Source organism: Xyrauchen texanus, chromosome 33 (genome assembly GCF_025860055.1).
Source record: "Xyrauchen texanus isolate HMW12.3.18 chromosome 33, RBS_HiC_50CHRs, whole genome shotgun sequence".
NCBI lineage: Eukaryota > Metazoa > Chordata > Actinopteri > Cypriniformes > Catostomidae > Xyrauchen > Xyrauchen texanus.
Window position 1 is genome coordinate 40112366 of NC_068308.1, and position 24702 is coordinate 40137067.

At 43.5% G+C, this 24702-nt stretch overlaps 1 protein-coding gene across 1 annotated transcript in view; it reads left to right on the forward strand.

The window, feature by feature from the left end:
- The window catches only part of ryr2a (ryanodine receptor 2a (cardiac)), a 191141-nt gene that overhangs the window by 135301 nt on the left and 31138 nt on the right, over positions 1-24702 (forward strand). The window contains exons 78-90 of the mRNA XM_052102699.1: positions 1172-1278; positions 1396-1447; positions 1692-1742; positions 3683-3782; positions 4069-4148; positions 4242-4318; positions 9250-9323; positions 19192-19272; positions 20465-20553; positions 20646-20774; positions 20862-20966; positions 23620-23701; positions 23786-24702. The exon at positions 23786-24702 is cut by the window's right edge and continues 390 nt beyond it. Coding sequence (XP_051958659.1) covers positions 1172-1278; positions 1396-1447; positions 1692-1742; positions 3683-3782; positions 4069-4148; positions 4242-4318; positions 9250-9323; positions 19192-19272; positions 20465-20553; positions 20646-20774; positions 20862-20966; positions 23620-23701; positions 23786-24702 — 1944 coding nt within the window. The remainder of the gene's footprint in view (positions 1-1171; positions 1279-1395; positions 1448-1691; positions 1743-3682; positions 3783-4068; positions 4149-4241; positions 4319-9249; positions 9324-19191; positions 19273-20464; positions 20554-20645; positions 20775-20861; positions 20967-23619; positions 23702-23785) is intronic.

The following is a 24702-nucleotide window of genomic DNA, read 5'->3' on the forward strand; positions in this document are numbered from 1 at the left end:
GTATTTTCAGAGTCCTGAGATAACACTACCTCGCTATCCCATGGCATTTTACACGCTATTGTTTTCAAACAGAAGTTCACTTGTCTGCTTATTTGATGCTTTTGAGTGAAACTCAGGAACCATATAGCCTCAAATCTAGAGATTGTAAAGGCTAAAGTTCCTGGAGAGCTCCTTCTGAAATTTTTTGAGTTCTCTCGAATGTGTTGGCCACGTGGTTTTCAATATCCATGAATAAAAATGTTCGCTCATTCTAGGCCATTGGTCTTATTCAAATGACATTTGGCATGTACCATTTAGAGACACTCCTGACAAGAAGTTCAAAGAATTGTCATTTATCAATTCGTTTGCATTTTTGGGATGTAATTAAGCATAAAAGTCCAATAAAAAGTCCAATCTGCATGAAAATTGGTTCGCTGTGACATAAAGACATTCTGAGGAAGCGCACCAAATTTTACCAAATTCCATCCATAGGGGGCACTATAACCGGAAAAACTATTTGCCATATTCTATCCAGCCAAATTTAAAAAAAAAATAGTTTTAGCTTATTTTAGGCCATTGGTCTGATTCAAATGACATTTGGCATGCACCATTTAGAGTCACTCCTGACAAGAAGTTCAAAGAATTGTTATTTATCAATTAGTTTGCATTTTTACATTTACATTTATATTTATGCATTTGGCAGACGCTTTTATCCAAAGCGACTTACAGAGCCCTTATTACAGGGACAATCCCCCCGGAGCAACCTGGAGTTAAGTGTCTTACTCAAGGACACAATGGTGGTGACTGTGGGGATCAAACCAGCAACCTCCTGATTACCAGTTATGTGCTTTAGACCACTACATCACCACCACTTCATTTTTGGGATGTAATTAAGCATAAAAGTCCAATAAAAAGTCCAATCTGCATGAAAATTGGTTCGCTGTGACATAAAGACATTCTGAGGAAGCGCACCAAATTTTACCAAATTCCATCCATAGGGGGCACTATAACCGGAAAAACTATTTGCCATATTCTATTCAGTCAAATTTTAAAACGGTGGGCAATTAAAATAGCATTTTTAGTGCACTTGAACCCTGATAATTGCTGCTTGCATTTAGATTTCGATGTTTATAGGTGTGTGTGTTGAGTGTAGATGACGGTGGTGTTTGAGATGAGCTGTTTGGTGTTTTAGAAACCAGGTGGAGAAGAGCCGTTAGAGGAGGACGAGACCACCAAACGCATTGACCCTTTACACCAGCTCATACAACTGTTCAGCAGAACCGCACTGACAGAGAAATGGTGCGTGTCCTTGACATTCTTTTATATCTTTGAATGAATAAACAGTAAGAGTGACTTTGCTTTGTACTGTAGTGAACAAGTCTCCCACATGAACTGTTGCCATTGTTTGTGTTTTAGTAAACTAGAGGAAGATCATCTCTACATGGCCTACGCTGATATTATGGCCAAGGTGAGACTCGTTAAATTGTCAGACAGGCCGATAATAAGGTGTTTTAAAAATAAGCTTCCTTATCTTTTAATACAAAATATAAAATAGAATAAAATAGAATATGCAGTAAATGATACAATTGAGTAAATTGATTGTGGAGTAAAATATGACCTGGACATTTTGTGAGATTCCTCTTTCCAGCAATACAACATTAACGACCCAAATAATCTGATAAATATTGTATTGTTTTACTAATCACCTGCAGAGTTGTCATGATGAAGAGGAAGATGATGAGGAAGAGGTCAAGAGTTTTGAGGTAAGTGTGACTTTCCCCATCAAAGATACATCAAAAGTGGGATTGTCAAACTGAGATTTCTTTTAATTACTGATAAAAGACTTTCCTGTGTGTTAAAATGTGAATTGACAGCATCAGTCTAATTAACACAACTCTTTGATGATGCTTTTGAGTTTTGTTTCTGTGTTGAAAATAACATCTTAAGCCAGCTCAAGGTGGTTTGCCAGGACACCAGGCTGCTTTCCACTGGTCCGGCTGATCTGGTTTACTGGTTTCAGAGTGGTTTTGGGCACTTGTCAACTGGCCAGTGTGCTGGAAAATTCTAGCTGTGTTTTGGAACATGATAGCTGGTTTCTATCTGGTCCAAGCTGGTCATTAGCTGGTTCAAGCTTCGAGGTTTTTGGAACATGGTAGCTGGCTAACCAGCTTTCAAGCTTGGAGACCAGCTTACACCAGCTACCAGCTGGTCATACCAGTTCAAGGTGGTCAAGCTGGTTTTGAACATGGTAGCTGGTCAACCAGCTTTCAAGCTTGGAGACCAGCTTAGACCAGCTACCAGCTGGTCATACCAGTTCAAGGTGGTCAAGCTGGTTTTTGGAACATGGTAGCCGGTCAACCAGCTTGGACCAGCTAATGACCAGCTTGGACCACCTCATGACCAGGTTGGAGACCAGCTAAGCCATCTTGAACTAGCTAAGACCAGCAAACCTTAGACTAGATTATGCTGTTTTTCAGCAGTGCTGCAACTGCAGACTTTCATCTGACCGAGTTCTGCTTGTACACACAACCACACAACCTAAAGACTGACTATACATTTCCTGTAAACTATAAAACCTGCTAAGTATGGGATCTGGTTTTATTCTGCTGGTACAAGCTGGGTTATGTGGTTGACCAGCTAGACTGCCAGCCAGTGGGATTAAATCTATCAGGACCGGTAGACCACTTTGACTGGTGGGGAACTAGTCAATGTGTTGAATGCAGGAGAAATGGGCAGGAGAAAAGACCATAGCGACATTGAAAAGGGACAAATTTTTAGGACCAGATGACTGGGACAGAGCATCTCTGACACAGCAGGGCTTGTGGGTGCTCCCAGTCAGCAGTGGTGAGTACCTGCTGAAAGTGATCCAAGGAGGGACAAATCACAAACCGGCAACAAGGTGTTGGGCGCCCAAGGGTCATTGATGCACAAGGGCAATGAAGGCTATCCCATTTGGTCCCTACCGACAGAAGGTCTACTGCGGCACGAGTCACAGAAAATCGTAATGGTAGATTACGGGAGGAATGTGTCACATCATACAGTGCATCGCATCCTGCTGCGTATGGGGCTGCGTAGCCACAGACTGGTCCGAGTGCCCATGATGACCCCTGTCCAACGTCAAACGAGCCTACAATGAGTACACGAGCATCAGAACTGGACCTTGGAGCACTGGAAGAAGATTGCCTGATCCAACGAGTCACGTTTTCTTTTACATCACGTGGACGGCCGTGTACGTACATGTTAGCCGTTTACCTGGGGAATTGATGGCATCAGGAAGCACTGTGGGATGACGACAAGCCAGTGGAGGTATTCTGCGGGGAAACCCTGGGTACGGCCATTCACGTGGACGTAAATTTGACACGTGCCACCTACCTAAACATCGTTGCAGCCCAGGTACACCCCTTCATGGCAATGGTATTCCCTGATGGCATTGGCCGCTTTCAGCAGGATAACTATTATATAGTGCTTCTTTTACGTTAACGGTTAAAGCAAGGTGCTAGTCTGCCATTGGGAGCAACTTGGGGTTCAGTGTCTTTCCCAAGGACACTTCGGCATGTAGAGTCATGTGGGCCGGGAATCAAACCACCAACCCTGTGATTAGTGGCCGACATTTGAGCCAAGCCGCCCCAACATTTGTGAGTTGTTGATGTGCAGATGTTCACTGGCGCTGTGTTATGATGTTCTCCTCTCGTCTTTCCTGCAGGAGAAAGAAATGGAGAAGCAGAAGCTGTTGTATCAGCAGGCGAGACTTCACGACCGTGGAGCCGCTGAGATGGTGCTCCAGACCATCAGCGCCAGCAAAGGTCAGACAAACACACCTGTCACACAGGCTTCTGCAGAAGATCTTCAAAACCCCAGAGACGCTTGAATGATTCTAGTGCTATTGGCCGATCACAGCAGACATTTTTTATGTGTAATCTTAATGCAGAATTTGTAAACAAACCATCTAAACTCACTAAAGATTGCTTTGTTGCTTGGAATCGCATCATGAGTACATGAATGTAAATCAAATGGGTATTTGATTCTTTCCGCTAATGTTTAGGTTGATTATAGTCTTTTAAGAGCTCATTGTGAATGTATGTCCTGTAGGTGAGATGGGGCCGATGGTGGCCTCTACACTGAAGTTGGGCATCGCTATACTCAACGGAGGAAACTCAACTGTACAGCAGGTAAAACCGATATAAAACATCACAATCTAAGTGATGTTAGAGGCGGCGGAGCAGTTTAATGTGTTCTGTGTGTTGATTGTCTTCCACCTGTAGAAAATGCTGGACTACCTGAAAGACAAAAGAGACGTTGGATTCTTTCAGAGTCTAGCTGGACTCATGCAGTCGTGCAGGTAAAATCATCCACTTTATGATGAACAATACAGACTTTTAGAGTGTTTGTAGTGTCTGCATTTAAATTCAAATGTGATGTCACTGCTTTAATAACTAGTCGTGCTCTACAAAAATATCAGAATTATTCTGGAGTGAATTGGGATGTAGAATGTTGTTGGTTGTCATCTTGTAAATACCCTGTAACAGGGGACAAGGATGGGCAAGGAGGAGGCGGGAACCGCATCTGGCTTCCTTTATCCAACTCCTCGGATAATTAGCCCGATTGGGGTCCGGGGCGTGCATAGTCATGGCCCCGCCCCGTCCTCCGCCTCGTCACACTCCTCCCTCTTTTGCCTCAGGACTGGGAACCCCCGGCATGACGTAAAAAAGAGGAGAAGGAAAGGGTGAAGCAGAGCAACAGTGAGAGAGAGAGAAAAACAATTGCTTGACGGTTCCCAGACACGCTGTCACCTGGTCCTCGACCACTCCTCCACCACTCCAATGTCAATGTCAGTTTTATTTATATAGCACCATTAATCCCAACCGAGGTTATCCAATGTGCTGCACATACTATAGTAGACATAAGACAATACAATACAATAAAACAATAATAAAAATAAAAACTGTAATAAAAAACAGTTTAAAAAACGTACAATACACTTTCTCATTGAATATAAGCCAGTTCAAAAAGATGCGTTTTTAGCTTAGATTTAAAAACAAACAACGATGATGCAGAGCGAATACACAAGGGTAGTGCATTCCACAGTCTGGGCGCAGCTACTGAAAAAGCCCGTTCACCCCTGCGCCTCAGCTTCGACTTTGGAACACACAACAATCTCTGGTTAGCAGACCGGAGAGACAGAACTGGACGATATTCAGTTAGTAATTCCGAGAGGTAAGAAGGGGCCAGACCGCTTAATGATTTAAACACCAAAAGAAGAATTTTAAAATTCACTCGTAACGCACGGGCAACCAGTGAAGAGAGCATAAAACAGGCGTAATGTGGTCTCGCTTTTTAGTCCTGGTTAAAAGTCTTGCAGCTGCATTTTGAACTCTCTGTAACATGCAAAAAGCTGACTGGCTAATCCCAAAGTATAGTGAGTTACAGTAATCCAATCTCAAGTAATAAAAGCATGAATTAATTGTTCAAAATTTTTTCTTGACAAAATAGGTTTTACTTTAGCTAAAAGTCGAAGCTGAAAGAAACATGATTTGACCACTGTATTGATATGTTTGTCAAATTTCAGCCCATCATCGAAAACAACCCCTAGATTTTTAACCCAAGGCTTCACAGACGAGGATAACTCACCAAAATTAATTTTCGGTGGACTAACAGAGTCTGAAGGACCAAACACTATTATCTCAGTTTTACTCTGATTAAAGTTAAGAAAATTTAAAGACAACCAGGCCCTCACATCAGCCAAACAGGTCAAAAGTGCATCCAGACCATTAGAACTCTTCTTTAAGGGCAGATAGATTTGAGTATCATCTGCATAGCAATGAAATGACAGACCATGTTTCCTAAAAATAGAACCCAATGGTAGCATATACAGAGAAAAAAGAATCGGAGCTAAGATGGAACCCTGAGGAACACCACATAATAGAGAAGCTGCCTTAGATGAATGTTCACCCATGATAACATTAAAACTTCTATTTGAAAGATATGATTTAAACCATTCAAGAGCACTTCCTTTTATGCCTGCAAGCAGTGCTCCAAGCAGTAAGAAGGACAGCATGGTCAACAGTGTCAAACGCAGCACTCAAATCTAGGAGCACAAGCACAGCACAGTCTCCAGAGTCACCAGTAAGTAGAATATCATTTAAGACCTTCAAGAGTGCTGTCTCTGTAGAATGGTATTTTCTAAAACCTGATTGAAAGACCTCAAATATCTCATTTTCATCTAAAAAACTCTTGTTGAAGAACTATTTTCTCGAGGATCTTTGAAATAAAAGACAAATTAGAAATTGGCCTATAATTATCTAAAACAGTAGGGTTTAGATTCTGTCTCTTTTAGTCAAAGGATGTACTGTAGCATGTTTTAACACATCAGGTACAGAACTAGTTTCAAAACATCGGTTAATCATAGTCACAAGGTATGGACCCACTGCATCAAAAACTTGTTTCAGGAAATATGGAGGCATGACATCAATGGAAGAGCCTGACGGCTTAAGCTGGCATACTAATTCTTGAAGATGTAAAAAAGAAATAGGTTCAAATTGACTGAACTCTGCAAAACAAACAGAGGGGATGGACGGATCAGAAGCAGGGCTGAGATATCCCCAATCTGATAGCATTAATCTTATTAACAAAAAAGCTCAGAAAATCCTCACACATTGTTTTTGACACAGCAGGGTACTCAGAGACGTTTGGGTTAACAACAGTGTTGAAAACAGTAAAAAGAGTTTTGGGCCTATGGTAGTTATTTTTAATAAGATCCTCAAAATACCTGGATTTTGCTATTTTCACTGCCTTCTGGAAATTGGATAATGATTCTCTTAATAATTCAAAGCGAAATCTGGAGCCGATCCTTTTTCCACTTGCGCTCCGCTCGTCTACAGATCTGCCTCAAGAGCGTGACGTTATCGTCAATCCAGGGCTCAGATCTAGGTTTGAGTTTTAAAGACTTTACAGGAGCAACTGAATCCAAGACTTTCAAAGCAGTGGAGTTGAGTCTAAATAGGAGCTCCTCTGGACTCAAAACATACTGACTTACATCTACTGATTGAATAGCATCACAGAAAGCTAATGAAAAGGATTTACTAGTAGATGAAGTAATTTTTCTAGATTTACGGACACATTTAGTGGCTTTAGCATAATTTGGTACCCATGGAACAGAAAACATAACAGATTTATGGTCAGAAAACCCATTTTCAGTGACCTCAAGCTCAAAAGAGAAATGCCATATGAAAGCACAAGGTCAAGAGTATGTCCCAGCTGATGAGTCGGGATTTTCACATATTGTTCGAGATCAAATGCATTTATCAAAGTAGAAAATTCTTTAGATAATGAGTCCGTTGCATAACACACATGAATGTTAAAATCACCAAGAATTAACACTTTCTCATATTTAGGTAGAAATTCCCCAAAAAGTCAGCAAACTCATTTAAAAAATTAATATTGTGCTTAGGAGGGCGGTATATCAGAGCAACCAGGAGTGGACCATTCAGATCAAATGTAAACAACTGCAGCTCGAAACTCGAAAGTCATAAAACATAATTTGGCAACAAGAAAATTTTTCTTTAAAAACAGAGACCAGTCCTCCACAGCGGCCCGTTTCACGAGGAGAATTAAAAAGCGAACAATTTTGAGGTAAAAGATCAGAAAACGGACTTTGGTCCCCATTAGTAAGCCAACTTTCAGTAATGAATAAAAAATCAAGTTCCCGCAAGAGAAGAAGTCATTAATAATAGCAGTCTTATTTACCACTGATCTGGCATTTAACAACGCCATCCTTAGACCAGGCAGATTTTCAGTAGCGCCCTGCCGAATCCGAGAAAAACGTCGAAGATTACTCAAACACACTCCAGCGCGTGTAAACGGGCGAGCCGTGAGACAGGTAACTGAACAGTCACAGCCGTGATCACTGAAGTATTCTTATTCCATTCATACACTGGATCCAAAGAGCGCAGCGAATGGAAAAATCGCCGACCAAACCCTTCACATGGAGACCCAGAGAGGGACGCGACTCGTTGTTGTTGAGCCAGGAAATGCTTCAGCTTAACGGCAAAGCCACCCGTCTTCAGCGTTTTCTCCTACGCCTCCTCACCGGTAGAAAACACGGCCAGCGCCGCAGGTTGTCAGGTACTGACGTCAGAAAATGAGATGAATGAGATGAGCCATTTCGAGCTGGGTATATCAGATCGTTTGCACTAATTTGCAAACTTAACAGAGTTAATTTGTCATATACCAATATTGACGAGGCGCGTTGTGTTAAATAAAAGATAAACAAGACAAACAAACTAAAGACTGGACCAGATGTCCGACGGCAAGCCACACACAACGGCGCCATCTTCACAACCCAGCCTCCAGGTGACTCCAGGTGGCCGGCAGCGAGCCCCTCCTCCCCTTGCAGAGGGCGGCCGTTCCTCCATGTCCAGGCGGCTGGCAATGACTACTCCGTTCCCTGGTGGACAGCCGTGGCTGACACTCCTCCCTCCTTTGCCTCTGGCATGACTTACATCCCCCTTTCCCTCCTTTCTGTTGGGCATTGCCCTTTTAGCTGCACCTACCACCAGGCTTTTCCCCGCCTTTCTAGAGCTGGGGAGGGGGAAAAAAAAGGAGAGGGAAAGGTCGAAGCAGAGCAACAGTGAGAGATAGAGAGAGAGAGGAGAGAGAGAAAAAAAATTGCTCAATGGTTCCCAGACATGCCGTCGCCTGGTTCTCGGCCACTCCTCCACCCTCTGGCAGACGAAAGTCGCTCCTCCACGGGCGGACAGGAGTGAGTCCTCGGACCCCTGGTGGATGGAACGTCCCTCTGTGTACTGTCGGCCGGTAGCGCGGCTCCACCGCTCCATGCACCTCCTCCCCTTGCGGAAGGTGGCCGTTCCTCCAAGTCCAGGCGGCTGGCGAAGACTCTTCCGTCCCCTGGCGGATGGCTGCGGCTGCTCCTTTGGGCGGACGGCAGTGGCGAGGACTTGGCGAGGTTTCCAGGCCCCGGCCCCGCCCTCCTCCTCTTCACACTCCTCCCTCCTTTGACTCAGCCCGGGGTTCCCCGGCATCCTTTCTCCTCTCTAGAGCTGGGGAGGGGGACAAGGGGAGGGAAAAAAAGAGTAGTGGAAAGGGCCGAGGCAGAGCGACAGTGAGAGAGAGAGAGAGAGTCTCCTCGGCTGATTAGCCCGATTGGGGGCAGGGGCGTGCATAGTCACGGCCAAGCCCCGCCCTCTGAATGAGATTTAACTGCTAACAGAAGCAGTGTGACTGATAATAATTGTGATGGATGTTTCTCTGCAGTGTTTTGGATCTGAATGCGTTTGAGAGACAGAATAAAGCTGAAGGTCTCGGTATGGTGACAGAGGAAGGATCAGGTATGATTTATAATATAATAACTATTTATTAATGTTATATAACACCTGGTTTATTATACAATACTTTAATAATATTATAGTGTATTGGGTAATATTTAAAAAAATACAAAGTCATCGAAACATAATTTTTCATCCCTCTTGATTTATCATGGCATTTATGTGTAATTTATTTGGGTTAAAAAATACAGTAATGCCACTTTTGTGTTGGACACATTCACTGCATGTCTTCCAAAATCCATTTTGAAGATGTCTTTGTGAGATTTGGAATTATTTTATTATTTTTCTGTATGTTTGTGTATGAGTGTATAATGGTGAATGTTTGATTAAATGATTGTATGGTCTTCTGAAAGAGAAGCAGGCATACTTGACTTAATGTGAAGTTCGGATTGATAAACTGTAAAAATAATAATAATAATAATAATAATAGTTTTTTTCCGCAAATGCTTCCATGACAAACCAGAACACTCAAAAGTGTGCATGAGACACTAACTGAACCCAAAACATGTTATGATGTTTCTTTCTTTCTTTCTTTCTTTCTTTTTAATTAAATGTTCACTTGGTGTTTGTCTTTTGAAACTGATTGTTTTGCCATTTTTAAGTGATCTGAAATTATTTTGAATGGTCATTTCATTTCTTAACTCAAAGATGTTGTAAGCATGAATTTCTTGAGCATTTAATTCCTTGATTTCTTTTTTCCAGGTTGTTTTTTTTGTGTTTGTTGTGTTTTAATATGAATATCAACGGAGGATTTCACCCAAAACACAATTTTGTCATCATTTACTCATCCTCGTGTTATTTAGAAACGCATAGGACTTTCTTTCCTTCATGGAGCGTAAAAGCAGGATTCGTAAGTGATGACATTTTTGAGTGAACTATTCCTTTTAAAGCTACACAGTATGTTTTTTTGTTTGTTTTGTTTTTTACTTCACATAGTTTTATTTTCATAATACTTTTCTAAAGGCTCCTACATTGAATTATGTACTTGATCTACTTCGGTTTGTACTCAATCGGCATCATTTCTGCTGAAGTCAAACACATTTTTAACAGAACTGTAAGTTAGATGATGGAAACTTGATATTCAGTACTCATTCTCAGCTATAGCTACTGTTTTATAGATAGTTAAGACAACAAATTGACTAGGAAACAACCTTGTTTTACTTTATTTTGCCTTCCAAAGCTATTTGTGCCACATACCGAACACAGTAAACAGTTACATTTCTAATATTATCTCTAAATGTTAAGTGTTGATTTGGCATGTACTGTACACTGCCGGCCAAAAGTGTGGAATAATGGACAGATTTTGCTGTTTCAGAGGGAAATTGGTACTTTAATTCACCAAAGTGATATTCAACTGATCACAAATGTTGTAAAAAGCAGCACCATCACTATTTAAAAATGTCATTTACAGCAGCATCACTCCCAACACTTTATTCTTGAGTAATCATGATAAATTGATCATTTGATACTAGAAAATCACTCACCATTATATCAAACACAGCTGAAAGATATTTGGTTTGTTAAATGAAGCTGAATGTTGTCTTTGTGTTTGCTTTTGAGTTGCACAGTATGCAATAGACTGGCATGTCTTAAGGTCAATATTAGGACAAAAATGGCCAAAAAGAAACGGCTTTCTCTAGAAACTCATCAGTCAATCATTGTTTTGAGGAATGAAGGCGATACAATACTTGAAAAAACTGCAGATTTCATCCAAAGGTGTAACTACAGTCTTCAAAGACAAAGGACAACTGTCTCTAACAAGGACAGAAAGAGATGTGGAAGACCAGATGTGCAATTAAACAAGAGGAGAAGTACATCAGAGTCTCTAGTTTGAGAAATAGACACCTCACATGTCCTCCGCTGACAGCTTCATTGAATTCTACCCGCTAAACACCAGTTTCATGTACAACAGGAAAGAGAAGACTCTTATGGGAAGAACTGCAAAGAAAATGACACTTTTGAAACAGAAAAACAAAAAGAAAAGGTTAGACAAAGGTTGGACAACAGATAATTGGAAAAGAGTGTTACGGATCTTCACCCCATTGAGCTTTTGTGGGATCAGCTAGACTGTAAGGTGCGTGAGAAGTGCCCGACAAGACAGACACATCTATGGCAAGTGCTACAGGAAGTGTGGGGCGAAAGGTCAAGTGCTACAGGAAGTGTGGGGCGAAAGGTCAAGTGCTACAGGAAGTGTGGGGTGAAAGGGCAAGTGCTACAGGAAGTGTGGGGCGAAAGGTCAAGTGCTACAGGAAGTGTGGGACGAAAGGGCAAGTGCTACAGGAAGTGTGGGGCGAAAGGGCAAGTGCTACAGGAAGTGTGGGGCGAAAGGGCAAGTGCTACAGGAAGTGTGGGACGAAAGGTCAAGTGCTATAGGAAGTGTGGGACGAAAGGTCAAGTGCTACAGGAAGTGTGGGGTGAAAGGTCAAGTGCTACAGGAAGTGTGGGGTGAAAGGTCAAGTGCTACAGGAAGTGTGGGGTGAAAGGTCAAGTGCTATAGGAAGTGTGGGACAAAAGGGCAAGTGCTACAGGAAGTGTGGGGTGAAAGGTCAAGTGCTACAGGAAGTGTGGGGCGAAAGGGCAAGTGCTACAGGAAGTGTGGGGCGAAAGGGCAAGTGCTACAGGAAGTGTGGGGTGAAAGGGCAAGTGCTACAGGAAGTGTGGGACGAAAGGGCAAGTGCTACAGGAAGTGTGGGGCGAAAGGGCAAGTGCTACAGGAAGTGTGGGGTGAAAGGGCAAGTGCTACAGGAAGTGTGGGGTGAAAGGGCAAGTGCTACAGGAAGTGTGGGGCGAAAGGGCATGTGCTACAGGAAGTGTGGGGTGAAAGGGCAAGTGCTACAGGAAGTGTGGGGCGAAAGGGCAAGTGCTACTTTGGTGAATAAAAGTACCAATTTCTTCCCATAAGAGCCAAATCTGTACATTATTCCAAACTTTTGGCTGCCAGTGTAGCTGAATACTTAAATACACACAACTGTATTCTAGCAACAACAACAACAACAAAATTGTGCCTACCATGAAATCTCATTGAAAAACCCCAAATCTTCTCCACATATCTGTATACTGAACATCAAGTGTCTTCTGATTGGCTGAGATTGTTTGGCGTTGCGCTACTGATAAAGTACTTGATGCTAGAAGCCGACCATGTTGTGCCTGGTTAGGACAAGGTGTTAGTGACAAAATCACACATTTGTTTTGGTCAGAATTGGTGCCGATTGAATCCAAGTCTGCATTTCCCAATCGACAACGACTGACCTTGTGACCTGTTTGACCTCTCACTTTTTCTTTTCTTTTTTCTTCTTTTTTTCGGTTAACGTTCCATCTTCCCCCTTTCTCAGTCATCACTCATGAGCGTGGTAATTATGCCTTCTGCCATTTTGCTGGTGTTTAGCTGTTTGTGACGCTGTTCAGGCCCTGATCACAACACCTCACCCCTGCCCTGCGTATCCTGTCACTGGCTCCGCCCCAATAGAGCCATAGCCAATCATACGCACCCATTCCAGAAAGGTGCCCTGATTTTCAGCCTCTCTGGCACCTTTCTACAAAGTCTTTGTACTCCTTTCAGGATTTGCACAGTTCTGTCGTTCTAGATGTAAGAACAGGGAAGTTATTTTGAACCACCCCATGCCCCCTTCCTCCTCTCCTCCTCTTCCTCTCAGGCTCTGATTGGTCGCTCTCGGCTCTTGTGCAGTGGCTGGGTGTTTGGTTAGGAGTGTGTGTCTGTGTGGTTTGTAGTATTGAACTTGTGGCTTTCTGGCAAATCTGCTCTGATAGGATGATGGTCCCTCAGCAGCAGTCGCACTAGTGTTGTGTTCCCCTTCCTTTTGCCATTTTTCTTCCTCTTTCCTTTTCCCCTTTCTTTTGCCGTTCCTCTCCCCCTTCCTCTTCTTCCTCTTTTCCTTCCTTATTCCATTCTCCCTCCTCTCCCCCTTCCCCTTCATCTTCCTATTCTCCTTCCTTTACCCCTTTCCCTTCTTTTCCTCCTCCACCTTCCCTTTCTGCTTCCTCTTCCTCTCTTCTTTTCACCTCTTCTCTTTGCGCTTTGTCTACCCTTCCTCTTTCCTTTCCTCTTCCCCTAACCTTTCCTTCCAATTTTCCTTCCTTTTCTCCTTCCCCTTAATTTCCCCCTACTCTTCTGCTTCTTCTCCTTTCTTTCCCCTTCAACTTACTTTTCTCCTTCCTCTTCCCATTCCTCTTGCCAATACTTTCTCTCCCACTTCCTCTTCTTCCTCTTCTCCCCTTCTCCTTCCTCTTTCTTGTCTCATTCCTTTCTCGTCCCCTTTCTCTCCCACTTCATCTTCCTCTTCCCGTTCCTTTTCTCCTCCACCTTTCTCTTTCCCTTCCTCTTCCTCTGCTCCTTCATTTCCCCTACCCTTCCTCTTCCTTTTTCCCTTCCCCGCTTCTCCCTCTTCCTTTTCCCTTCCTCTTTTCCTTCTTTTTCCCTTCTCTTTCCCCTTCCTTTCCCCTTCTTCATTTCCTTCCTTTTCCCCCTCCCTCATCTCCTTATTCTTCCCCTTCCTTTCCCCTACCCTTCAGCTTGCCCTTTGTCTTCTCCTTTCTTTTACCCTACTTTTTGCCATTCCTCTTCCCCTCCCCCCTCCTCTTCCCCTTCCTTTTCCCCTTCCTTCTCCCCATTCCTTCTTTTCCCCTTATCCTTCTTTTTCTGCTTCCTCTTCCCCTTTACTTTCCCCCTTCCTCTTACCCTACCCTTTTCTTTTCCCTTTCTCTCCCCTCCATCTTCCTTTTTCTTTTCTCTTCCCCCTTCTCCCCTTCCTCTTCTTCTTCTCCTTTATTTTCTCCTTCCTCTTCCCCTACCATTCCCCTTCCTTTTCCCTTATTCTCTGCCTACCTATTTTCCTTCCTTTTTACCCTTGTCTCCTTCCTCTTCCCCTTCCTTTTCTCCGTCCTTTCCCCCTTCCTATTTTCCTTTCTTCTTCTTTCTTATCTGCTTCCTCCCTTTCCTTTCCTTTCTCCTACCCTACCCTTCCATTTCCTCTTCTCCTTTCTTTTCCCCTTCATCTTACTTTCTCCTTCCCTTTTCCTTCCTTTTCCCTTCTTTTTGCCATTCCTCTTCCCCTTCCTCTCTCTCTTCTCCTTCCATTTCCCTTTTCCTTCCGCTCCCCTTCCTCTTCCTGGTCTCCTTCCTTTCCCCTTCCTCTTTTCCTTTCTTCTCCCCATACCTTCTTTTCTCCTTATCCTTCCTTTTCTGCTTCCTCTTCCCCTTTACTTTTCCCTCTTCCTCTTCCCCTACCCTTTTCCTTCCTCTTTTCCTTCCCTTTTCTTTTCCCTTTCTCTCCCCTTCATCTTCCTGTTCCTTTTCTCCTCCCCCTCTTTCTTCCCCTTCCTCTTCCCCTACCGTCCCCCTTCCTTTTCCCTTATTCTCTCTCTTCCTTTTCCCTTCCTATTTTCCTTCCTTTTTACCTTAACTTGTCTCCTTCCTCTTCCCCTTCCTCTTCCTTGTCTTCTTCCTTTCCCATTTCCTCTTGTCCTTTTGTCTCTTCCTTTCCCTTCTGTTCCCCCTTCTTTCTTTTTCTGCTTCCTCTTCCCCTCTTCTTTTCACCTTCCTCTTCCCTTCCTCTTTTTCTTCCTTTCTACTTCTCCTTTCTCCCCCACTTCCTCTTCCCCTTCATTTCCCCTACTCTTCTGATTCCTCTCCCCTTCCTCTTCTCCTTTCTCCTTTTTCCCCTTCATCTTACCTTTCTCCTTTTTTCCCCTTCTTTTTGCCATTCATCTTCCCCCTCCTTTCTCCCCTTCCCTTTCTTCATCTTCTCCTTTTTTCCCCTTCTCACTGCTCTCCCCTTCCTATTCCTATTTTCCTTTCTTTTCCCCCTAACTTGTCTCCTTCCTCTTCCCCTTCCTTTCCCCCTACCCTTCTGCTTCCTCTTCCCTTACCCTTTTCCCTTCCTCTTTTTCTTCCTTTCTCTGTCTCCTTTCTCCCCCACTTAATCTTCCTCTTCCCCTTCATTTCCCCCTACTCTTCTGCTTCCCCTTCATCTTACCTTTCTTCTTTTTTATCTTCTTTTTGCCATTCCTCTTCCCCCTCCTTTCTCCCCTTCCCTTTCCTCATCTTCTCCTTCCTTTTCCCCTTCTCCCTTCTCACTCCTCTCACCTTCCTCTTCCTCGTCTCCTTCCTTTCCCCCTTCCTATTTTCCTTTCTTATCTGCTTTCTCCCTTTCCTTTCCCCCCACCCTTCCATTTCCTCAACCCCTTCCTCTTCATCTTCCTTTTCCTCGTTCCCTTCTTCTTCATCTCAAAGTGGACCGAGCAGTTGGTGTTGTGTGCTGTCATCATTGTTGTACCTGCTGTTGTGTTTCCTGTTATTGTTTTTATTTACAGTCAGATTGTTTATTGCTCCTACATGTCGGTTTTGAGTTTTTAATGTTTTTTTGTGTTTATCAGAAGATCAGATTTGTGTTTTTATATTCTATCATCCATTTTCATTTCTGTTCAACAGTTTCAACATTCATTATTATTCAGAGTTCATTTTGATGTTTTAATGCTGGTGAAATTATAGACCAGAGGAAGTCTTACTAAACCACAGATGTTAATCACAATTAATGTTTTAATTCTTAGGCTGATTGTGTATAGAAGTGTATAATTATCACAAGGTGTAGTCAAATGCACTAAATGCATAGTAGTTGTGTAAGTTTATTGCATGCTACATTTAAAGTCATTTTTGATAATCAGTGTTTAGTTGAAGTTGTGAGGCTTCTTTTCTGGTTGATCATCATGCTGACCCACCTGAAAGTGCATTCATCATCCAATCAGAAACAAGAATTGAAAACTTGGTGCATTGTTCACTTACTCTGTTTATAAACCTAGTGAGCTACCTAGGTTTTTAGAGACCTAGACAGCTCCCTTCTAAGGCAGTATCCTAACTCAATTGGAGCGCTCTATATATGCAGCAACTGCACTATAATAATAGCGTGACTTATGTGAAGTGCACGAGAGACTCGCTCACGATGGATCTCAATAGTTTGACGAGGGTTACATGTGATGCTGCCTTTGAAGGTGGCCTATAAAGTTGCTGCCTACTTTTTGGGGTGGGCGTCACATCAGGAGAATGCCTTTGATGCCTTAAAATGCCACCTACATAGGAAGCTCACTAGGAACAGAGCTTCTGAGAATATAGAACTTGAAAACCGTTTAAGCGCTTTCATGTTGGCTTGTGAGAAGAACATGTCTGTGTGATTTTCTCAAGGTTTTTCCATAGTGTCACTGGTGTTTAGCTGAGAGCATCACCGCTCTTCCTCAAATGTACTGTGACATTTAAAAACATTTAACATCATGTTCCTGCCATATGACCAGAGCAGCACTCTGTCTCCAAATGCCTCAAATATCACCTGTCACCTGTTAAAGGTGCAGGGTCCAGAATGATCATTTACAAAGAGACAAATGTGAGGAAAAACTGCTTTCACTTCGGTTACTTGCCACTGACCAGTAACTCTTAAGGAACTGCAATATTTTATACATTATTTAAATAGTTCTAACCATTTTTACTTCAGTGGCATAATTAACATTAGAAGTTTGTTTAAGATGCCAATAGATTCTCCAGAAATCTCTCTGTATATGGGCGCTTCTTCAACTTCAGGCACGTTCATGTCCCAGAGGTCGATTTGTTTGATTTCAACATTATTTATACAACATTATATGAAGGTCTTCCCCTTCTTCTTCCTGGTCTCCTTCCTTTCCCGTTCCTCTTTTCCTTCTCCCATCCCTTCTTTTCCCCTTATCCGTTTCTGCTTCCTCTTCCCCTTTATTTTTCCCCTTCGTCTTTTACTTCCTTTTTCTTTTCCCATTTCTACTCCCCATCTTTCTTCCCCTTCCTCTTCCTCTTCTCCTTTATTTTCACCTTCCTTTCACCCTACCCTTCCTCTTCCTCTTCCCCTTCCTTTCACCCTACCCTTCCCCTTGTTCCTCTCCTTTTGTCTCCTTCTTTCCCTTCTGTTCCCCCTTCTCCTTCCTTGTCTCCTTCCTCTTCCCCTTCCTTTCACCCTACCTTTCCTTTTCCTCTTCCTTTCACCCTACCCTTCCTCTTCCCCTTCATTTCACCTTACCCTTCCTCTTCCTCTTCCCCTTCCTTTCACCCTACCCTTCCTCTTCCCCTTCATTTCACCTTACCCTTCCTCTTCCTCTTCCCCTTCCTTTCACCCTACTCTTCCTCTTCCCCTTCCTCTTCCCCTTCCTCTTCCCCTTCCTTTCACCCTTCCTCTTCCCCTTCCTCTTCCCCTTCCTTTCACCCTACCCTTCCTCTTCCTCTTCCCCTTCCTTTCACCCTACCCTTCCTCTTCCCCTTCCTCTTCCTTGTCTCCTTCCTCTTACTCTTCCCCTTCCTTTCACCTTACCCTTCCTCTTCCCCTTCCTCTACCCCTTCCTTTCACCCTACCCTTCCTCTTCCTCTTCCCCTTCCTTTCACCCTTCCTCTTCCCCTTCCTTTCACCCTTCCTCTTCCTCTTCCCCTTCCTTTCACCCTACCCTTCCTCTTCCCCTTACCTCTTCCTTGTCTCCTTCCCCTTCCTCTTCCCCTTCCTTTCACCCTACCCTTCCTCTTCCTCTTCCCCTTTCTTTCACCTTACCCTTCCTCTTCCCCTTCCTTTCACCCTACCCTTCCTCTTCCTCTTCCCCTTCCTTTCACCCTTCCTCTTCCCCTTCCTTTCACCCTACCCTTCCTCTTCCCCTTCCTCTTCCTTGTCTCCTTCCCCTTCCTCTTCCCCTTCCTTTCACCCTACCCTTCCTCTTCCTCTTCCCCTTCCTTTCACCCTACACATCCTCTTCCTTCCTCTTCCTTGTCTCCTTCCTCTTACTCTTCCCCTTCCTTTCACCCTACCCTTCCTCTTCCCCTTCCTCTTCCTTGTCTCCTTCCCCTTCCTCTTCCCCTTCCTTTCACCCTACCCTTCCTCTTCCCCTTCCTCTTCCTTTCACCCTACACTTCCTCTTCCCCTTCCTCTTCCTTGTCTCCTTCCTCTTACTCTTCACCTTCCTTTCAGCTTCCCCTTCCTCTTCCCCTTCCTTTCACCCTACCCTTCCTCTTCCTCTTCCCTTCCTTTCACCCTTCCTCTTCCCCTTCCTTTCACCCTACCCTTCCTCTTCCCCTTCCTCTTCCTTGTCTCCTTCCCCTTCCCCTTCCTTTCACCTTACCCTTCCTCTTCCCCTTCCTTTCACCCTACCCTTCCTCTTCCTCTTCCCCTTCCCCTTCCTTTCACCCTACACTTCCTCTTCCCCTTCCTCTTCCTTGTCTCCTTCCCCTTCCTCTTCCCCTTCCTTTCACCTTACCCTTCCTCTTCCCCTTCCTTTCACCCTACCCTTCCTCTTCCCCTTCCTTTCACCCTACCCTTCCTCTTCCTCTTCTCCTTCCTCTTCCCCTTCCCTTCACCCTACCCTTCCTCTTCCCCTTCCTCTTTTCCTTCCTTTTCCCCCTCCCCCATTTCCTTATTACCAAACGATTTCAAATTCAATAATTTCAGATTTCAGTAATATATATATGAATGAAAATAATGGCTGGTAAATGTTCTTAATTTTTTTTTTGCATTGGCAGGTGTGACAATAAGTACATTTTAACCCCTGCCAATATCACTTAATAATAAAACTATTTACTGAAATATAAGTTTAACTGCATCCTTTTTAATGAAAGGCATCTAAAGCAGTGAAAATCTGGCAGTAGACGTCTGAGGCGAGGGGTATAGAATGCTGCTAGTGTTACCCATCCTGCCCATGACCCGCCCTCATGCCCACAGCTCATTTGCAATCAGTAGTACCTTCCATCTGTGTGTGTGTGTGTGTGTGTGTGTGTGTGGCTGAGCGGAGTTCTGGACCACCACACCTGCTCAGTCTGCTCATAATGACAGCGTTTCTAACACTTGACTCTGCTGCTGCGCAGGTGAAAAGGTCATGCAGGATGACGAATTCACCTGTGACCTCTTCCGCTTCCTACAGCTGCTCTGTGAGGGTCACAACTCAGGTGGGTGTCCCCTGACCTCAGGTTCATTAACACTTCCGCTGAACCTCAAAGATCTCGAGAGGTTTAGTTTTACACATCCACTCTCTCTCAATTCATCCCAATAATCTGTCGTAAAACTCTGTTAGCAGCCAGTTTAGCTCCTGTTGTTCCTAATAAAACACATTTATTATTGCACGTTATCTCCTGTTCCGGTAACCCTAACTACTATAATAACAGTTCAATTAACCAATAACCAAGTAACAAACAATTTCCAAGATATTTAAAATATGTGTAAATAAAAATGACCTCGTAGCAATTTGAGTTTCTTCATCCATTATCTAATATTTTATATATTTCATAGTATTTAATCAAGTTTAGGGTTTAGACAGCATAGTAACCATTTCAATAATGTCTTGTTGAACTGCCCTCTTAAAGGTTATAATGCTATATTTATATTGTCTATATTTGATAATGTCTATATTTATGACATGTTATTAAGAACAAAATATTAATGTTATTATCTACAATGTCATTTTTTGTTTTTATATTAAAATATTTAGACATTCTTTAATATTTCAAAATATACATTAAATACAGCTTAACCAGTGTGATGCATGTAAAGATCTATTTTTTATCAATGTTTATTTGCAATTTCATTTGAATATAACATTGCATTAAATTTATATTATTATTTAAAGTGGGAATTTCCTTTAAACTTCCATGTTAATTAATTACTCATTACTGCTGAAAAACAACTCGGTAGTCAAAATCTACGCAAACAAATACAAATGTTTTCAACCAAACAACATCAAAACATCAACACAACATCCGTATACAATGTTTTTAAAATAAATGCATGAAGAGGCTTTAATGTAAGTAAACAATATTTAATAAAAATCGCGAAAATATCTGCATAATATCCTGAAGCCACAATTGACGCCCGGGTCAAAACAATCATTTAAAAATGGTTATATCTCTTAAATAATTTCGTCTAAAAATCTGAAAAAAGTCACGTATGTTCATTTTTGTAGTCTTGATAATGTCACAAAATTTGGTTCCCGTACATTAACGGTAGTATTTAAAAAATGATGATTGACCTCTTCCGGGTCAAAAATGACCGAACGCAATAGAAGGGTTAAAATCGATTAAAGGGGGCAAATATGGCCTCTTAATTAAAAATAAAAACTTTCTGAAAATGCCAAATCTGTTCCAGATTTTCAGAACTACCTGAGAACACAGACGGGCAACAACACAACCGTCAACATCATCATCTCTACAGTGGATTACCTGCTCAGAGTCCAGGTGAGAGAGATGACTCACCTGGAGACACAACGAGAGTCCCGTTCTAATAACACACTTCTGATCTGACGCACACGTGCTCTGTGTGTCCTTAGGAGTCGATCAGTGATTTCTACTGGTATTATTCTGGGAAAGATGTGATTGATGAACAAGGCCAGCGGAATTTCTCCAAAGCCATTAATGTAGCCAAACAAGTCTTCAACACACTCACGGAGTACATTCAGGTAAAGTGCACCTGCTGGAGTTTATCGAGACATAAAGTGCTCTAAAGTCATGTGCGTTATCGTGACGTCTCTGTGGTTTTACCGCAGGGTCCTTGCACGGGGAACCAGCAGAGTCTTGCTCACAGTCGCCTGTGGGATGCAGTTGTTGGTTTCCTGCATGTCTTTGCACATATGCAGATGAAGCTGTCTCAGGTACAAATAATCAATGTAACACTTATTATGACAAAGTGTCTTGAAGTCTTTATACATGTACAGTATCATGACTAGAAGGATTGTAAATGTCGTGCTTTATATAATCACTGCAGTAAAACATTGTTGAAATTGTTGTTTGTGTGCAAGACTGAAAAGACCATCTTAAGGCTTGGGCCGGTCCGCATGCCCTTTCCGTCCCCTCCTTTTCTTTAAAGAGCCCCTATTATGGTTTTTCAATTATGACCTTTAATGTAGTGTGTTATAGAGTTATAAGACTGCCAAAAAAACAAGTTGTTAGTAATTCCAGACTTACTTCCTGTACTCACCTACGTCATTTGGTAACAAAAAACCCGCCTCTGGTCTTCATTGGCTGCTCACGTACAGCTTTGACCCGCCCTCAAACACTATGCTAAGCGGTAGACCAATCATAACAAACTGGGACATCTGACCAATCAGAGCAGAGTAGGCTCTCTGAAAGGAGGAGTTTCGAATGAATGCTTTAGAACAGACCAATCAGAGCAGAGTAGGCTCTCTGAAAGGAGGAGTTTAGAGTGAATGCTTTAGAACGGACCAATCAGAGCAGAGTATGCTCTCTGAAAGGAGGAGTTTAGAGTGAATGCTTTAGAACGGACCAATCAGAGCAGAGTTGGCTCTCTGAAAGGAGGAGTTTAGAGTGAATGCTTTAGAACGGACCAATCAGAGCAGAGTACGCTCTCTGAAGGGAGGAGTTTAGAGTGAACGCTTTAGAACGGACCAATCAGAGCAGAGTACGCTCTCTGAAGGGAGGAGTTTAGAGTGAACGCTTTAGAACGGACCAATCAGAGCAGAGTACGCTCTCTGAAGGGAGGAGTTTAGAGTGAACGCTTTAGAACGGACCAATCAGAGCAGAGTACGCTCTCTGAAGGGAGGAGTTTAGAGTGAACGCTTTAGAACGGACCAATCAGAGCAGAGTACGCTCTCTGAAGGGAGGAGTTTAGAGTGAACACTTTAGAACGGACCAATCAGAGCAGAGTACGCTCTCTGAAGGGAGGAGTTTAGAGTGAACGCTTTAGAACGGACCAATCAGAGCAGAGTACGCTCTCTGAAGGGAGGAGTTTAGAGTGAACGCTTTAGAACGGACCAATCAGAGCAGAGTACGCTCTCTGAAGGGAGGAGTTTAGAGTGAACGCTTTAGAACGGACCAATTAGAGCAGAGTAGGCTCTCTGAAAGGTGGACTTTAGAATGAACGCTTTAGAACGGACCAATCAGAGCAGAGTAGGCTCTCTGAAAGGTGGACTTTAGAATGAGCGCTTTAGAACGGACCAATCAGAGCAGAGTATGCTCTTTGAAAGGAGGAGTTTAGAGTGAATGCTTTAGAACAGACCAATCAGAGCAGAGTATGCTCTCTGAAAGGAGGAGTTTAGAGTGAATGCTTTAGAACGGACCAATCAGAGCAGAGTATGCTCTCTGAAAGGAGGAGTTTAGAATTAATGCTTTAGAACGGACCAATCAGAGCAGAGTATGCTCTCTGAAAGGAGGAGTTTAGAATGAATGCTTTAGAACGGACCAATCAGAGCAGAGTATGCTCTCTGAAAGGAGGAGTTTAGAATTAATGCTTCAGAACGGACCAATCAGAGCAGAGTATGCTCTCTGAAAGGAGGAGTTTAGAATGAATGCTTTAGAACGGACCAATCAGAGCAGAGTATGATCTCTGAAAGGAGGAGTTTAGAATGAATGCTTTAGAACGGACCAATCAGAGCAGAGTAGGCTCTCTGAAAGGAGGAGTTTAGAGTGAATGCTTTAGAACGGACCAATCAGAGCAGAGTAGGCTCTCTGAAAGGAGTTTAGAGTGAATGCTTTAGAACGGACCAATCAGAGCAGAGTATGCTCTCTGAGAGGAGGAGTTTAGAGTGAATGCTTTAGAACGGATCATTGAATGAGTTGTTTTTGACACTGGGGAAAAAAGGTAATGCTACAATTTCAATTATGAGCAAATTAAAGTGTTTTTTGACCTTGGATGCATGTAAATCAATTGAAGGAGACCTTTAAAACAAAATTAGGCACGTTTAAAAACCATAATAGGTGCTCTTTAAAAAAGCAAAAATCGGCCGGGCCTGGGTAGCTCAGCGATTATTGACGGCAAAGCTGGACTGGTAATCGGGCATCCCGGGCATTTTCCCGGTGGGCCGACGCTCTTTGGGGCCGGTCAGGGGCGGACTGGCCATCGGGAGAACCGAGTGGGACAGTGGGTTGGCCGTGAAACGTGCCGAATGGGCCGCGATAAGCTAAAATGAGCCGCAGCGTTATGCAGAACTGACCATAAAATGGCTCCACAATATGCAGAAAAGGACAGTGAACACTCAAAGCTGGTTCTCTCAATGGGGCGTGTGGTGAGTTGTGTGTGGATCGTGGAGAGTAGCATGAGTCTCCACATGCTGTGAGTCTCCGCGGTGTCATGCACAATGAGTCGTGATCAGATGCGCGGATTGACGTTCTCAGAAGCGGAGGCAACTTAAACCGATCTGTAATGAGACTAGCGTATATAGAGGCGTTTGCACAGAAACGAATGACAGTTTAAATACTTAAGATGCAACGCAACTCGCCCCATATTGGTTTTGCCTTCTCAAAGTTTGTTTGAGAGTCTCGAATGATTGTGATGTTTCTACACTGTAGGATTCAAGCCAGATCGAGCTGTTGAAGGAGCTGATGGATCTTCAGAAGGACATGGTTGTGATGCTCTTGTCCATGTTGGAGGGTGAGATTGTTTAATTGTATGAAAAGTTACCCATGTTCACGACGAGGTAGACAAATTGTCATAATCACCTTCTCGTCCATTTAGGAAACGTTGTGAATGGCACCATTGGAAAGCAGATGGTGGACATGTTAGTGGAGTCCTCCAACAATGTCGAGATGATCCTCAAGTTCTTTGACATGTTCCTCAAACTGAAGGACTTGACGTCATCAGATGCCTTCAAAGAGTACGACCCTGATGGGAAGGGAGTCATCTCCAAGAGGGATTTCCATAAGGCCATGGAGAGCCATAAACACTACACCCAATCCGAGACGGAGTTCCTGCTGTCCTGCGCAGAAACGGATGAAAACGAGCTCTTGGACTACGAAGAGTTTGTCGAACGCTTCCACGAGCCGGCGAAAGACATCGGCTTCAACGTTGCGGTTCTCCTGACCAATCTCTCCGAACATATGCCGCACGATTCCCGCCTGCAAACCTTCCTGGAGCTCGCCGAGAGCGTTCTGAACTATTTCCAGCCGTATCTGGGCCGCATCGAGATCATGGGCAGCGCCAAGCGGATCGAGCGCGTGTACTTCGAGATTAGCGAGTCGAGTCGCACCCAGTGGGAGAAGCCGCAGGTCAAGGAGTCCAAACGGCAGTTCATCTTCGATGTTGTAAACGAGGGTGGTGAGAAAGAGAAAATGGAGCTTTTCGTGAACTTCTGTGAGGACACCATCTTTGAGATGCAGCTGGCCGCGCAGATGTCGGATGCTGGCGAGCGCTCGGCTAGCAAAGAGGACAGCGAGAGGGAAAAGCCAGAAGAAGAGAACACCGAGATGGGTTTCTTCTCGGTCACCACCGTACGGACAGCCCTGTTTGCCCTCCGATACAACGTGATTCTTCTGATGAAGGTGCTATCCATGAAGAGCCTGAAGAAGCAAGTGAAGAAAGCGAAGAAGATGACGGTTAAGGACATGGTGACCACGCTCGTGTCCTTCTATTGGAGCGTCCTGATGGGTCTGCTG